We start from the raw sequence: 15,750 nt of genomic DNA, 5'->3' as shown, positions 1-15,750 counted from the left end.
TGGAAAGAGTCTTTTCAATTGAACGATGAGGCCAGACGCCAGACAGCAGAAGGGTGAGAAGAAAGCGAGAGCAAAGGAAGCTGAGGTACCTTGTACAGACAGCCTTCTCAAGTAGTTTAGCTGAGGCAAAGAGATAGGACAGTAGGTGGAAGGCAGAGTAGCGTTAAAAAAAATGTTTAAGAGAAAAAAAGCGCTGAAATTTCCTGAGGCAAAGAATTCTTCAAAGCTAAATCACTAGCAGCTGGAGCAAGCAGTTAAGAAAAGAAGCTACAGATGAAAAAAATAGGCAGAGCAGCAACAACTTCACATAGGCTGCCCAGCAGAGGGCAGCAGAGAGCACCTGAGCAAGAATATTTCTAAAATAGCTGCCGTCTAACAGCACCGCCAGGTGACACAGGATGTCCCACAGGGGCTTTGGTCTTGCATATATGCTCCCTAGGTGCGTGTGCCTGCATGCATATTCCCTTTGCATATGGCTTTGTGGCATGTGCCTCCCTCCCCTAAAAAAATTATGCAGTAGTGAGGGAATGTGTGTGTGTGTGTGTGTGTGTGTGTGTGTGTGTATGTGTGTGTGTGTGAAGAGATGATTTTTAAAAATATCTTTTTAATTTTTATTTATTTTTATAGCTTATATACATTTATTTGTATTTATATTTTCATATGTGTGTGTGTATGTATGTATGTATTATTTATTTTGCTCTGCTGTTTGACTAAACATCTGTTGATTTCCCACTAGGAAAATGAAACCTCAAGGAAGGCTCAGGGAAAAAAACAATTTCATGAGGATTTTTTAAACATGGGAGACAATTTAACATGCTTCTAGTTAGCAGGGAGTTAGTAGAAACTGAAGATTAGAGAGAAAGTGGGGATGGTGACAGTGAAACTCTAGTGGAGAAAACAGGATGATGATGATGTGGATGACAGCTAACACTGACACAGCACTTACTATGTGCCAGGTACTGTGCTAAGCACTGTTCAATTATTACTTCATTTGACCCTTAAAACAAACCTGGGAGGCAGGTACTAATATTATCCCCATTTTACAGATGAGGAAACTGAGATAAGCAGAGGTTAAATGACTTGCTCAGAGCAAGTCTTGAAGCCTATTTTGAACTCAGGTCTTCCTGACTCCAGAGCCAGTGCTCTATCCACTGTGCCATCCAGCTGCCTCTGCATCGTGTCTGGCAAGTTTCAAATGGTTAATACATATGATTGGTTGATATACCTTAGCCTTTTAGGACAAAGAGACTTTAAAGAATTCACAGAATGGACAGGTAGAGTTCCATAACTTAAAATTCTACAAATGGAACGGAAGGCTCTTAAGAAACAAATACTGATGGTGGCAGCTAGGTGATGCAGTGGATAGAGCTCTGGCCTTGGAGTCAGAAGGATCTGAGTTCAAATCCAGTCTCAGACACATCACACTTACTAGCTGTGTGACCCTGGGCAAGTCACTTAATCCTGATTGCCTTACATACATACATACATACATACATGAATAAATACTGTTGACAAAACATAAATGCTTCAAATGAAGTAGAAAACATGGTATGGTATCTAAAAAAAAAACCCAATGTAACCAGTTCACATTTTTTAAGGACAAATAGAAATGAAGGCAAAGATGAATACAAAAGACTGACAAAATTCTTTAAGAATGTCAGGAACAGTACAACTAGATGAAGGTGAGATTTGCGATGAATCCTAACAATAACAGAAAAGGATATTTTCAGCTATACTGGGCGCCAAAGAAAGGTCAAAGGAGACATCAAGAGTTTGAAGAATTTGGGGCAATAACATCTTAAGACACACCAGCCCTGGATTCAGGAGGACCTGAGTTCAAATCCAGCCTCAGACACATAACACTTACTAGCTGTGTGACCGTGGGCAAGTCACTTAACCCCATTGCCTAGCCAAAAGAAAGAAAAAAAAAACATCTTAAGACAAAAAAAAATTCAAGCCTTTCTTGCTTCTAGTTCATTTATCAAATCAAATGATCTTCAAACTTCTAAGTATTCTGAGAGATAAGTGTTTTCATCCATTTGGATATTCCCTCCACTGATGTAAATTACAGTTCCTCCAAGTTTTTTCATGCTATACAATCCCATAAATCTTCACAGAGGATCTTTGGATCCTTCCACAAAGGATCTCCATCCAACTTGATGGAGACCTTTACATTTTCTGTATTAAATGTGTTGCAGGGTCCCAACATACTATACGGGTTGTCCAACTGTTGTATTTCATTATCAAAGCATGATTAGTCTACCTTTTTTCTGTTTGTGCTCACATTGGATAACATCTTCCCAATGTTGGTAACATACAGCAGCATGCTATTTTTACACTGTTCTTTAGGTTATTTGTAATTTTAATTTTACAAAAGGCTATAAGCATATTATGATTCATATGCAACAGAAGAATACTGATGTTAGGTAAGAATTTGCAGTAGTAAAAATTTACATTTATCCAGGACTTCACTATTTTCAAAGCATTATACACGCCATTTCATTGCATGATAATGGGCAATTCAATTAAGTATTTGGAACTTCAGGTTTCCTAGTCTCAAAACTGGAACAAATAAATAAATGCAATACCTAATCCACAGGATTGTTTTGAGAATCAAATGAAATGACACGACAGGTTTTGTGAGCATTAAAGCAATATAAAAACACCAACTGTTGTTAATAGTAGTATATTATCACCATTTTATGTGTTCACAGTCACTCTAGCAAATAAAAGGCAGAGACAGCATTCAAAGCCAGACTCTACGACTCTTAAATCCAGTGCTCTTTCTACTATGCCATACTACACCCCTTGTGAGCATGACGCAACTTCTTATAGGCTATAAAAGTAGATCTCCTCTTGGACCAAGCTCACTGGTGTTAGCAATAACTGTCAAAGAGGCATGTGAAGGAGGTAGCTAGGTGGCGCTGTGGACAGAGCTCTGGCCTTGGGATCAGGAGGACCTGAGTTCAAATCTGGCCTCAGACACTTGACACTTACTAACTGTGTGACCCTGGGCAAGCCACTTAACCCTGATTGCCTCACCAATAACAAGAAACAAACAAACAAAAAACTAAGAAGCATATGAAAATGATGAATAGAGGAAGAAGCAGATGATATACATGTAAATTTCCACATCTTAATCACACTTTTATCAACATATGAGGATATCCATCCAGCTATCTATCAAAGTATGAGCAACAGGCATTTTCCATCCATTTTGCTTTTGAACTATGGATAGTCAGACCAAGCATTTTCCCATGGCTATAAGTATACCACCATCTTCTTGCTTGTTTATGGTGTATTTCAATTTCCCTTGAACCACTTTTGGGTTTTTGTTTGTTTGAATTCTTTTATTCTTGAGTTTCCTATGAGATGCCTGTCATGCACTGCTAAACACTTGAATGGAACACATATTTCCATTTTAATCCTTGATTAATGTTGATACTCAGTGAATCCAGAGTCTTATCTACAATAGTCTTGTATGATTTATAGAGATCTTAAGGAAAGCTTTAAAGTAATAAGTCTTTTTCAACATCAACAAAATTATATCATGTTTGAGATTACCTAGTCCAATCCTCTCACTTTATAGATAAAGAACCTGAGACTTACTGGTTAAATGATTTGATTCACCCAAGGTCATACAAGAACTAAGAAAGACCAAGGCCAGAATTCAAACCCAAGTCTCCTGATTCTACATCCACTACTCTTTCTAAAACAATATACTGCTATTCTTTACACTTCTCAGTTACTTTAAAGATGTGGTCTGTTATAGAATAGTGTTCATAGCCAGGTGTGGCTACAAAGTCAAAGCCACAGACACTTATTAGCTATGTGACTCTCGTCAAGTCACTTAATCTTTTTACTTCCATTTCATTAAATGTGATCTCTCTCTCTCTCTCTCTCTCTCTCTCTCTCTCTCTCTCTCTCTCTCTCTCTCTCTCTCTCTCTCTCTCTCTCTTTCTCTCATAATTATTATTATTATTATACTTTATGCTATGAGGAGGCTACCAGATCTCTTGAGCTCAGACTATTAGGTACCCATACTAACTTTGGGAACATGAGCACTCCTGAGAAAAGGAGTGAGCAAACTAGTCCAGGTTGGAAAGAGAACAGGTTAAAGCTCCTGTGTCTATTAGGAGATCAGCACCATGGGTAGTCACTATACTTCCAGTATGCTGAAGAGAGGGAAGCCCAGGCTTTTCAAATAATAATGAAAAAGAGGATGAATGATAAAGATTGTAACATTTTGTGAAACTCTGCCATACTGTAGGAATAACCTTGACTTGTGCAGAGAAAATTATCAGAAGAACTTTTAAGTATGTAATAAAAATGATTAAAATGAAATTGAAATCCAACATAAACAAAGACATGATACGCTGTTCTCAAGGAATTCAATCACCAAGTATCAATAATACATGACACTGAAAGAAGTTTGGGTGTGATTGCCAAGTCATCCTCAGTGTTTTTTGGAAAACAACAGGGAAATGAGAAGGTGTCATGGGAATGGAGATGGCCAAATGTAGTGACTGTCAAAACTGTGGAGTAGATAAATACAATAAACTACCGGCTGTGAACTTGATTTAGATTCATAGAAAAATTCCAAAGCACATTGTTAAAGAGATGGTCAATTAGCTTTTGAAAAGTAGTAAATACTACAAGCCAGCAGACTCACCAAGAACAAGCTACAGCAGCCTAGCTTTACTTCTTTGCTGAAATTATAGCCAGGTACATAAAAGGAATATTACAGAAATACTTTTAATCATTTCTACAAGACATATGACAACGTCTTCATGGTATCTTCACGGACAAAAGATGTGAGATGAAAATACTGCTAAATGGCTTCAGAAGCAGAAGAAGAAACAGCTGATGTCAGTCAACAGGAATTTGCTAAACCCATACAATGTGCCAAGCAACGTGCTAATATTAAGAGGGACACAAAAAAGGGTAAAAACAAGGTCTCTGGTTCCAAGAAGCTAACATTCTAATCAGGGCAACAACGTGCAAACAACTATGCATAAATAAGACACACAAAGGGAGTTGGAGGTACTCTCAGAAGAAAACACTGGGTGGGGCTGGGGGAGAGTTAGAGGATAGGGGAGGGAACAAGCACCAGGAAGGTAGAATTTGAAAGGAAATCTAGATGGTGGGATTTGAGATAAGTCTTGAAGAAAGCTCGGAAAATCATGGAAGGCTCCAATAGAGCATCTCAATGCTTTGACCTTAGCCCTGTTTTGTTCAATGTAATTAGCAATGATTTGGAATAAAGCATAAATAGCATAATTGTCCAATTTTGTAAATAATAAGATTACAGTGATTGCTAATACACTGGTAACAAAACTGATTTTCAAAACATTCTAAGAGTCTGGCACAAGGTGCCAAATCTGGGAAGGTGAAATTTAGTAGGGAAAAATTCAGTCATATATTTGGAAGGGAGAAATGAGGCTAGATAACTTCTCTAGGAGAGCTTTAAAGTTAGAACTTTTCTAAGAATCAATACCTTCATTTTATAGATAAGGATAGGGAAAATGTGGCTAGACAAGAGTTCATGTGAAAAAGACACAAATGTTTAAGTGGACCGCAAGCAATAAGATCCAATAGTAGGATTCAATAGCCAAAAGAGATGTAGTAATCAAAACACTGTCCAGAATGAGAGAGGATATTGTCCTTCAGTAATCTACCTATGTCAAAACATATGTGGAGCACTGAGTATCTGTTCTAGGAAAAATATTGACAAGCTAAAGTGTATGCATATGTAACACAGTGATCAGGACAGTGACAGACTCGATCTTCTACCATGCAATTGACTGGTGGGGAAAAAAGGCTTAGCTAAGAGATGAGAACACTTGGGAAACATGTAACTATTCACAACAGAGATTAGACTTACTTCCAAAGAGCAAAAATTAGGTCAATGGTAAGAAGTTTCAGAAAGTGTTATTTGGAAAAACTTCTAAACTAAAGCTATTCAAAAGTAAAACAGATTGCCTTCAGAGATAGGAAGTTTCTTTTTCACTAAAGAATTTCAACAGCATCCTGGATCATCATTTGTAAAGAATATTACTGTGCAGTTATAGGTTGGATTACATGATCCTTGAGGTTTCTTTCCACCACCAAAATTCTATTTATGTTATGAAACAAAAATCTTAATATTAAGTAATAGGTTCAATCTCTATCAAAACTTTTTTTTTTAATCAGAGTTGCTGAGTAGAAAGATGAGCTAAGCATACCACATTGGACAGAATAAGAAATGGTCTACATATAAAGAATTTATGGTTATAAGGTAGGATTGAGAGAACAATCACTTATTAGAAGACACTAAAACAATAATAAGCAGCTGTCATAAAAGCATGGATTAAAACTAAAAACAACCATTTGTTTAATCTTTCTTTTTGGAGAGACCCAAATAAAACAAGACAATGACATGGTGCCTTTGGGTATCATTTGAATGTTACTCCTTTCTCCCTCCTCAAGTTAACACATTTGAGTATGTGCTATTCTCCTCTCAGTAACTTATAACTTGACAGCAGGGGTCATTTAATTTTTTTTCTGTTTGTTTTTATAAATAAGGAGCCTTTCCCGACACTCTGAAAGCAGGTTTGTAATAAATGTTTTTGAAGTGAAATCTGTTCTGTAATCATTTGATTTTCTCATTTCCCTTTACTTCCTACTGAACATTCACACAAATAATGCATATTATGAATTAAGTATGTGAAGATCAGAAATGTTTCACACATACCAGTGAATGCTTTTTTCTGGAGCTCAATTCAAAAGTAGTTTGATACAGCATCTCCACAAAATTTTTCAAACATGGAACATTTACTTCATTTTTAACGGCCTAGGAAAGACAGACACACAAAAATTTATAAAATGAATGAAAGAACAGATTAGTAATCTATATAAGATGACATACATATTATAGTTTTAAAAGTAGCAATAATGCACTAAAGCTTCCCTGAATTATTTTGTATGTGAAATCATTACCTCTTATATTATCTAAAAATGCAGCTAATAAATGGAGCTGATCATTTAGCATAAGCAGTCCCAATGAGCAATAGTTGTTTCTACTCGGCTATAAAAGTGTTTTGTTCTGCCACAGTTTGTATTGCCCTGCCTTTCCCCACCCTAACCCCAGATTTAACCAGTTGTATCACAAATATATGCTACTGTTCTGGAGGAGATGCAGACCAGTGCATAGGGGCAAATCAATAATAATTAATTCACCCAAATTCTAATAGTATGTCCACTAAAAGCAGATTAGTGTTATCATTTTGGGATATGAAAGAGAATAATTTATTTAATAAAAAGTAAAAATGACCTGAACCTACATACCTAAATGAAAAAGGAACAAACTTCACCATCTATGTTAAGATCTCAAAATTAAAAACTAATTTTTTCTTAAGAAAACCTTCAAAATTTTAGCTACAAGCAAACAATTACAAGCTGCTTACATTTTATAGCAATTTATAATTTTAAATCACTTTTAACAAACATTATTTCATGTAATCTTCAAAATGGTCTTGCAAGAAATGAGAGCTAAGTATTTACTCTCCCCCATTTCCTGGACGAGGAAATGAAAACTCAGCTTATAATTGGTATAGATAGGACTCAAACATAGTTCTGTCTCTAAGTTCAGCAGATTTTCAACTATTTCATACCTCTAACTACTCAGATCAAATATTACACATAAATTTCTCTATCTTCACTATTTTAAAGACTTAACTGTTATCATTCGCTTTTGCTGTTGTCTGATACCAAGATCTATGTATCAGAAATGAGTGCTATAATTCCAAGTAAAATGTGAACTATTTTACATTCTTAATACCTAGCATTTCCATAGCACCTCAAAGTTATCATTACTTTCCATATTTGTGCGTATAGTGTTCTGTATTTCCTATTATTTACAAACATACTATTTACAGGGCATGAGAATGGCCTTCATGAGAAATATCATGTAGTGTGAGGTGATTATCCATGGGATAGTCTGTAGGTATGAAACAGAATCAAGGCCTAGTCCAAGCAGGAATTCAATTTGCAACCTAGATCTCATCAGCACCATGATTATCAAATGAACTTAATTAAATATGAACTATCTTTTCATTCACATGCACATATTGATCATAATTAATATTAATAATTGGAGTAGCAAGGTGGTGCAGTGGACAGAACACAAAACTTGGGAGCTGGGAACACCTGAACTTGAATCTTGCCTCAGTGAACTAGCTATGTAACCCTGGGTAAGTCACTTAAATTCTCTGTACCTCAGTTTCTCCAACTATAAAATGGGATAAAAGCAACTTACCTCATGAGGTTGTTGTGAAGAACAAATGACTTCACATATGTAAAACGCTTTGTAAACTTTAAAGTGCTATATAAATGTTAGCTACTGTTATTACAGTGAAGTTCTAAAAATCTAGTATTTTAGGTGAAAAAAAATTTTACAGTTTTATTGCACAAATCTATATCAAAAGAAATGAAAATGCAACTTAAGAGATTATGCTGAAAGTTTGCAACAAAAGGCATAGTGAACAAATCGTGAAGTACAGCCGAGCATTAAAAATATTAAAATCAGCAGCTTTTTTAATCTCATAATTGCTGTTTGTACTGGTTATAACATACTAACAAAAATTACAAAATCAGCTTTATATTGAAATATAACTTAACAGTAATGAGCATAATTTCCATATTAGTAGTTGAGGGCTTTAGAATATTCCCTGGAGATTATTAAAATGGCCCATTACTTTGTTGAGGGGCAAAAGTCACAGGCAAATGCAATGGATTATGTGACTACTGGCACTACTGAGTTATAGATATTGTGGTCTTCCTTGAATCCTAGATGATTTGGGGTGGGTGGCTGAGTATTTAGACAAGGGAGGAAGGGGGCAAAAATATGAGAGAAATATTAAGAAACTTCTGAATGGTGACCTCTCACTGTATTACTTCCTCCAAATCAAAAAATTACTTTTATCCTAAAAAGACCTTATATTTAAATTTTACTCTTAGTCCAATTATTTGCAAGACTGTCAATAAGAGAATTTTATGGACTGATCTCATAAATGTGAGTGCTTTTAAATTAGAATTTTAAAATAACAGAAAATACTTACAGCAGCCACAGGGATGAGAATCTCCACAAACAAACCAGCAAGTGCATGTTTAATGTCTTTATCTTTTACTTCAAGGAAATACTGAGCACATTCCTTAAGGAAAAATAAAATAAAATCTTAGAACAAAATGACATATACTCAACTTTTAATTGCAATAATATTACAGAGATTGTGGAGTGGTTTTAAAAATATATTAACTCCATTTCTCAAGGCTATTTCAAAAATATTAGTAACATGATAAAAGATCCAACTATATCCAAATTTCAAATAAAAATTATTCTTTATGCAAAAAAAGTGACTTTCATGCACATTAACATATCACTGTATGAAGAAAACAAAATTCTTTCCCTTGCAATCTAGTTCTTAATGTATGTATATTAAAAATAAATATTTTGAAGAGTAGAAAGATGAGTTGTTAAAACTGAATAGTGGTATTACCTGCATGAACTGAAATGAGGCTTCAAAGTCTTCTACAGGATACATTTTCACTCGGAAAAATTTCATCCCCATTATTAAACTGATGATACTTTGTACTATGTGTGGGCTTTGTTCCTTTTGTCTCAGCTCCTTCAATTCAGTTACAAATTTCTTCCGCACAGCCTGAAACCTAGATTACAGGGAAATTTTTCAGCTTGTTGAAATTTATGATGGAAATTATAAATATATTGTATAGGATTTTAAGACTGAAATAAAGTTATTTGTAGTTATAAGTTAATAATCAGAACTCCTCTAAACTTATCACTATCACAATAAGTATAAAAAGCATACCATGGGGGAAAAAAATTAGCTTCTGGGTTTGCTTGTTTTATGACAGGCAAAAATGCCTAATTCTGTATTTTGGCAACCTTTTCTCCCACTTAATACTGCTTAGTGTCTCCTGAGTGCCAGTCCTGCTTCAGAAGTTACCACCTCACGTGTCCTGTAGGCAGCTCAAACTCAACCCAGTCAAAACAGAACACATTATCTTCGCCTCTGAAACAACCCTTAAACTTCCCTATTCCTGATGAAGACGCCACCAAATCCTAATCACACACGTTCACAACTTCAGATTAATTCCTGACTCTTCATTCTCTCATATGCCCAAATTGAATTTGCTGCCAAGTTATGTCAACTGTACTTTCACAGCATCTTTTGCATCTCCGTCCTTAGCTCCACTCATATAAACCACCAGCACCAGACGTTTATCAGCTTGTACACATCACCGCTTTCCTGAACTACACCAGGGCCTCCTAATTGGCCTCCATGCTTTTGGCCTTTCCTCTCTACAAACCATCATTCACGAAACTGCTAAAAGCACAGGTCTAATATATCTCTTTCCAGCTCAAGATCCTTATATGGCTCTCTGCTGCCTCTAGGGTAAAATACACACACCTCAGTTTGGCATTTAAGGCTCAACCTGAATATGGATACACCCTACCTTTCCATGTTATACTCCCCATAAACAATTTATGCTTCAACCAAATTGCTGTTCACCAAACTCCACATTCCATATTCTCTGTGCTTTTGCCAAGGCTATTGTACTGTACTCCCTCCACATTTCTAACTTTTAGAATCCTTAGCTTCCTTCAAGGAATAATATATGGCCAGACTCCTATAGAAAATCTGTACTGAATCCCTTAATTTTTAATTCAAACAACCTCCTCAGATTATCATTAGCTGTTATTTATACAAATACTATATCCTCAACGACCCCTGCCTTCTCCTAGTAGCGTACAAGCTCTAAGCCAACAACTATTTTTTATTTTTCTTTGGTATCCCCAGTGCTTATCACAAGCCTTGCATAATTCTTTAAAACTTACCTAGACTCTGATAACAAGAACTAGTCTATGTCAGAGGCAGGGCTTGAACCCACGTCTTCCCATCTATAAGGCTAGTCCTCTACCAGAAGCACCATGTTATCTTACTAATAAATATTAAATGACTGATTATATAATAAAGAGGAAACCATTGGTCTTGCATCTTATGAAGCTAGAATCCTAGTGCACTAAGAATACAAAACAAACCAATAATAAATATATAATATTAACTTACGGATTACCAGAATTTTGACTTTGCCCTTCACTATATTAGAGAACAACTAATACTGCCCAACAGAAAGTCAAATAGCAAAAAATATTACTTCCAAATTATTCTGTTATGTCTTCAAAAAAAGTCATCTAGCAGTCTGGCTATAAACCTTCAATACTTTTCTCTCTACCTCAACAATTGATAAATGCTTGTTTAATTTGTCTGTGTAACTAATCCAGTTGAAAAACTGTCAGAGGAAACAATGTCTGACTAATTTATATGACATCAAGTGACATGTGCTTTCTCAAAGTCCCCTCATTTACCAGGGTAAAAGAAAAAAATCTTTTATTCATGAAAGCTGACAAGAAGATAGCCTATAACTTTACTAGACAGAAGACAGGAAACCCAACATTTTCAAATAGGGCAATTCTTAAAAGATGAAATTTAGTTCACTCTCAGCACAATCAATCTTCTGAAAAGTTTCATAAAGCAAATGATTGTAAAGGAAATCGTATTTTCCCACAGAAACAATATTATGAGATGATGTATTCTAGTGAAAAATTTGTAATGAAATGACTCACAGCTGTGATGTCTGTCACACAAGTAAAGATGAAAAAACCATTATTGCTTTGGAGCTGGATAGGCAATTTCACTAGTGTGGGAAACTCCAGGTAAAGACAACTCTTTCTAACAATATAGATGGGGAAATACAATCTTATCATTTTATAGAGTTTTCTGAGAAAATGAGAAATGGCTTATGGAGGGTTACATAGCCAGTATCAAGCAAGCAAGGATTTACTAAGCCCCCATTAGGTGCCAGTATGTATGCAGTAGGACTTGAACCCAGATATTCCTGATTCCCATGCTCTCTATCCATTCTACCACATTAACTCTCACAACAATTAGAGACCAACAATCATTTATATTTAAGCAGAAATCATACAATATTGACAAAGACTTATTACATAAGGAGTAGGTCCTTAATGTAGGTAAATGTTCTATCTATCAACTACATCACAAATAAGACCTATGAGTCACAAGTAGCTATAATGAATACTTTTGCTTCTATTTTTCAGAATTTAGAAGGGCCTTTGGAGGATTATTTGAATTTTCCAGATCTTTTTTTTTCCCAGATCTTCTTTAAAACAACAACAAAAACTAGTCCAAGGAAGTTTGAGCTGATGCCTTCTTTTTCTCATTAATTTCCCTGTGATTCATTTACTAACCATGGACTTGCTTCAAAATACTATAGGCAGATGCTCAACACAAACTTATTGCCGCTGCTGATTACAATGATGACAATGATGTTTCTTTAAAGAAAAATATGGGCTGAAGACTAACCCTTCTCTTCCTTTTATCCTTCCATAGTCCCTCAACTCACTCAAAGTTCTCTTGGTTATCAGATCAAATAAAGGCCACTTAGAAATTCTTTATTTGACTCATTTCACAATAATCATATGAGTCAAAGCATGTCAGATTTCACTGGAAAACTATAAAAAACAATTACCAGATCATTAAAACATTTTAAAAAATAAATCTGTATAACATTTACACAATTGCTCAGGTATAAGATATAATCTTTAATGTAAATACCTACTCCTGCCTTCCTATGTACAGATACTGGCAATTAACCAAAATTAAAGTACAAAAGTGGTGAAAAGTTTATTCTGCATGGGTATTATTTATACATAATCTAATGAATGGAAAAGCCAAGAAGCAAAAAGGACAGACTGCATACTAATTCACAATACTATAGAAAAACTCAAAGTGGATCTGCATGACATAATTATAAATAGTTTTTACTGAAAAGAATTTTTTTAAAAAACTGAAAATGGAATCAAAGAAAATTAAAATCAAAGTGATAAAAAAAAACTTACTTTGATTGAGCAAGAACCCCTATCACTTCTGCATATAAATCTGCAATAATATGCACATTCCCAGTGTTGGTTCCTGAATACCTAAAGCAATTAAACACATATGAAAATAATAAAGTATTACATAATTTTATTTACATAGTGCAATTTTCCTCAAATAACTCTTGCTATTTTGAAAACTCAACTAAAGTGGTGAAGTATTAGAAGTATCTTTTCACTCTTTTTCCTTGGATTATTAAAGAAGAACACTTTAAATTGAGCCCAAAATCAATTTCAAATTCCCTTCCAGGATGACAGTAAGGCAAAGGTCACAAGATACCCAAAACTCAAGCTGAGAATAAGAATATGTATTATCTTCATATCTCTACAACTTAGCCATGAGTTCTGAAGCAAGTCTCTCTTTTACTGAGGTATCCTTCCCCACCCCACCCCAATCCCATCAGAAATTTTTTATAAAATATTTCCTGTAAACGTCAGTTGTATTCAACAAGTCTTTTGGACCATAAACTTTGATCTCTAAAACAAAACTGCTTATACAAATACAAATCTCTCTTTTTTTAACTAGCAAAACTCAGATTGATAAGAACAGCAACAATTTTTTTTTTGCTTTTAGGCAATTGGGGTTAAGTGACTTGCCCAGGGTCACACAGCTAGTAAGTGTCAAGTGTTTGGTCTGAGGCCACATTTGAACTCAGGTCCTCCTGACTTTAGGGCCGGTGCTCTATCCACTGCACCACCTAGCTGCCCCAGACAGCAACAATTGAGATAAACATTTGACTTACCCTTCCTTGTGTTTAAAGTGCTTGAAAGCCAAGTTTAAAACTTCATGAACTAAGGGATCTGGCACTGGATGAACAGGAATCTAAGAGGGGGAAAGCATTTAATTCAATAAACAAAAAATCCTAACAATTTGTTTGTTAGATTATTTCTAACATTTTAATGACAATTTAATTGAAATCTTCCATCAGGATCTATATCATGCAGTTAATGATTAATTTGTGCATTTTTTTTTCTATTATTTCATAATGTTCTGATTGATTTAACTTTAAACTTAAGCTAGGGTTCTTCAAAATTATAAAAAAAGTCATTAGAGCTAAATGCTGTGTATCTAAACAATATCAACAATAGAAAAACAACACTACATTTATTTCAATGTTACTCATATGAGAATGTAAGAATTGTAATACAGTACTACACATAGTCTATTTAGCCTGGTATTTTCACTAACTAAAACAGCCCAAAGAACTGAACTGTGAGATAACTGATGTCTAAAATCAATCAGGATTTACCAAGTGTTTGCAATGGAGGAGAGTTGCCAAAGGGATAATTAAGGTTTGGGTTGAATGAAACAATATTTATTTTATAGGAGCCACTCCTAAGGCCAAATAGCATAATGAATGAAATGCTGGAATTCGATGCAGAAAGGCCACATCCTGACTCTTCTACTTACTACTTATGTGACCAAGGGAAAATCACTTAGATTCTCTAATCCTGCTTTATTTTTTGTAAAAGGGAGATAATTATACTGGTAATACTTACATCTCACAGGATTGCTGTGAGTATAAAAAGAGGTCTTTGTGTGTAAAGCACTGAGCATCCTCTCAAAATATAGTATAAATGTCAGCTTATCCATATTTTTAATCCATTTATATTTTTTTCAGAAACCATCCCTTATAGTACCGATATTCCTAAATTTATTGCATGCTACATGAATGTATTACTTTCACTAATTTGTCCTAATTCTACCTTGATCAAATTTCCCCATATTCCAATAACACTGAATTCCGGTAACAAGTATATGTTCACCCTGTCCACGATGCTCAAGATCTGACGCATTTGAATACCATCCATTTCAGTCTTCCTACTTCCAAACTAAAGAATCCCAATGACCTTCCTGATCATTCAAATCGTCATTTTCTGAACATTCCCTAGATATGGCATCTTTCTTGAGGAAGGTAACCAAAAAATGCACAGAGTATTCAGGTTTGGAAACATTCCCATTTTTTTAAAGTGTAAAGTGCATATATTCAGTTTTGTTTCCAATACATTTCTTCATCACTTTTTACTTTGGCTTTTTATTTCAGAACATTAGGAACAATCTACAATGACTCCTACTTCCCATGCCTGGTTTCTAAATGACAGCTCAGAGCCTTTTACTTTAGAGTTTGAATTAGTGCTTCATAAAATGTATTGCCTTGTGCTTAAAAGACAACAAATTATATCTGCAAGTCACTTTTCTATCACACTCATTAAGTTTTCCTAGAGTCTAGCCCTATCATAATGGCTTTTAATTACCCAGAAGGCTGAAGTGCAATCAACAGACTACTAAGCTATTTACAATGCAAAACCTTCCTGTAGATCTTTGTAAAGATTGGGGGGGGGGCACGCAATGGGGGTTAAGTGACTTGCCAGGGGTCACACAGCTAGTGAATGTTATATGTTTGAGGCTCGATTTGAACTCAGGTTCTCCTGCATCCAGGGCCGGTGCTTTATCCACTGCGCCAACTAGCTACCCCATAAAGATATTTTAAAAAGAACATTCCTATCACGGATCACTGAGGAACTGGGGAAAAGTAACCTTTTGTTCTTAACTCTTGTTTCTTGTCTTTAAGACCAAGGAAAAACTCAATTCAATGGTGACTCAATTTTTTAAATAACCATTTACATTTACAATCTAATCAAAAGCTTAAAGTCTAAATTGTTTATTATAATCCATCTATTCCTCTTTATCTACATGTCTGTCTACTAACCCCCTCCCCCAAATTTGAGTT

The 15,750-nt window shown here is 35.1% G+C and overlaps 1 protein-coding gene across 9 annotated transcripts in view; it reads right to left on the bottom strand.

Annotated features, from left to right (window-relative positions):
- Positions 1 to 15,750, bottom strand: part of FRYL (FRY like transcription coactivator) — a 292,081-nt gene that overhangs the window by 138,753 nt on the left and 137,578 nt on the right. For all 9 annotated transcript variants that reach the window (XM_020990364.2, XM_078148492.1, XM_078148491.1 and 6 more), the window contains 5 exons: positions 13,762 to 13,841; positions 12,983 to 13,063; positions 9,537 to 9,705; positions 9,099 to 9,191; positions 6,734 to 6,832 (listed from right to left, as the gene is read on the bottom strand). In XM_020990364.2, coding sequence (XP_020846023.1) covers positions 6,734 to 6,832; positions 9,099 to 9,191; positions 9,537 to 9,705; positions 12,983 to 13,063; positions 13,762 to 13,841 — 522 coding nt within the window. The remainder of the gene's footprint in view (positions 1 to 6,733; positions 6,833 to 9,098; positions 9,192 to 9,536; positions 9,706 to 12,982; positions 13,064 to 13,761; positions 13,842 to 15,750) is intronic.

Source organism: Phascolarctos cinereus, unplaced genomic scaffold, assembly GCF_003287225.1.
Source record: "Phascolarctos cinereus isolate Bilbo 61053 unplaced genomic scaffold, phaCin_HiC Scaffold_9;HRSCAF=440, whole genome shotgun sequence".
Lineage (NCBI taxonomy): Eukaryota > Metazoa > Chordata > Mammalia > Diprotodontia > Phascolarctidae > Phascolarctos > Phascolarctos cinereus.
This window is presented reverse-complemented; position numbering and strand designations above follow the sequence as displayed.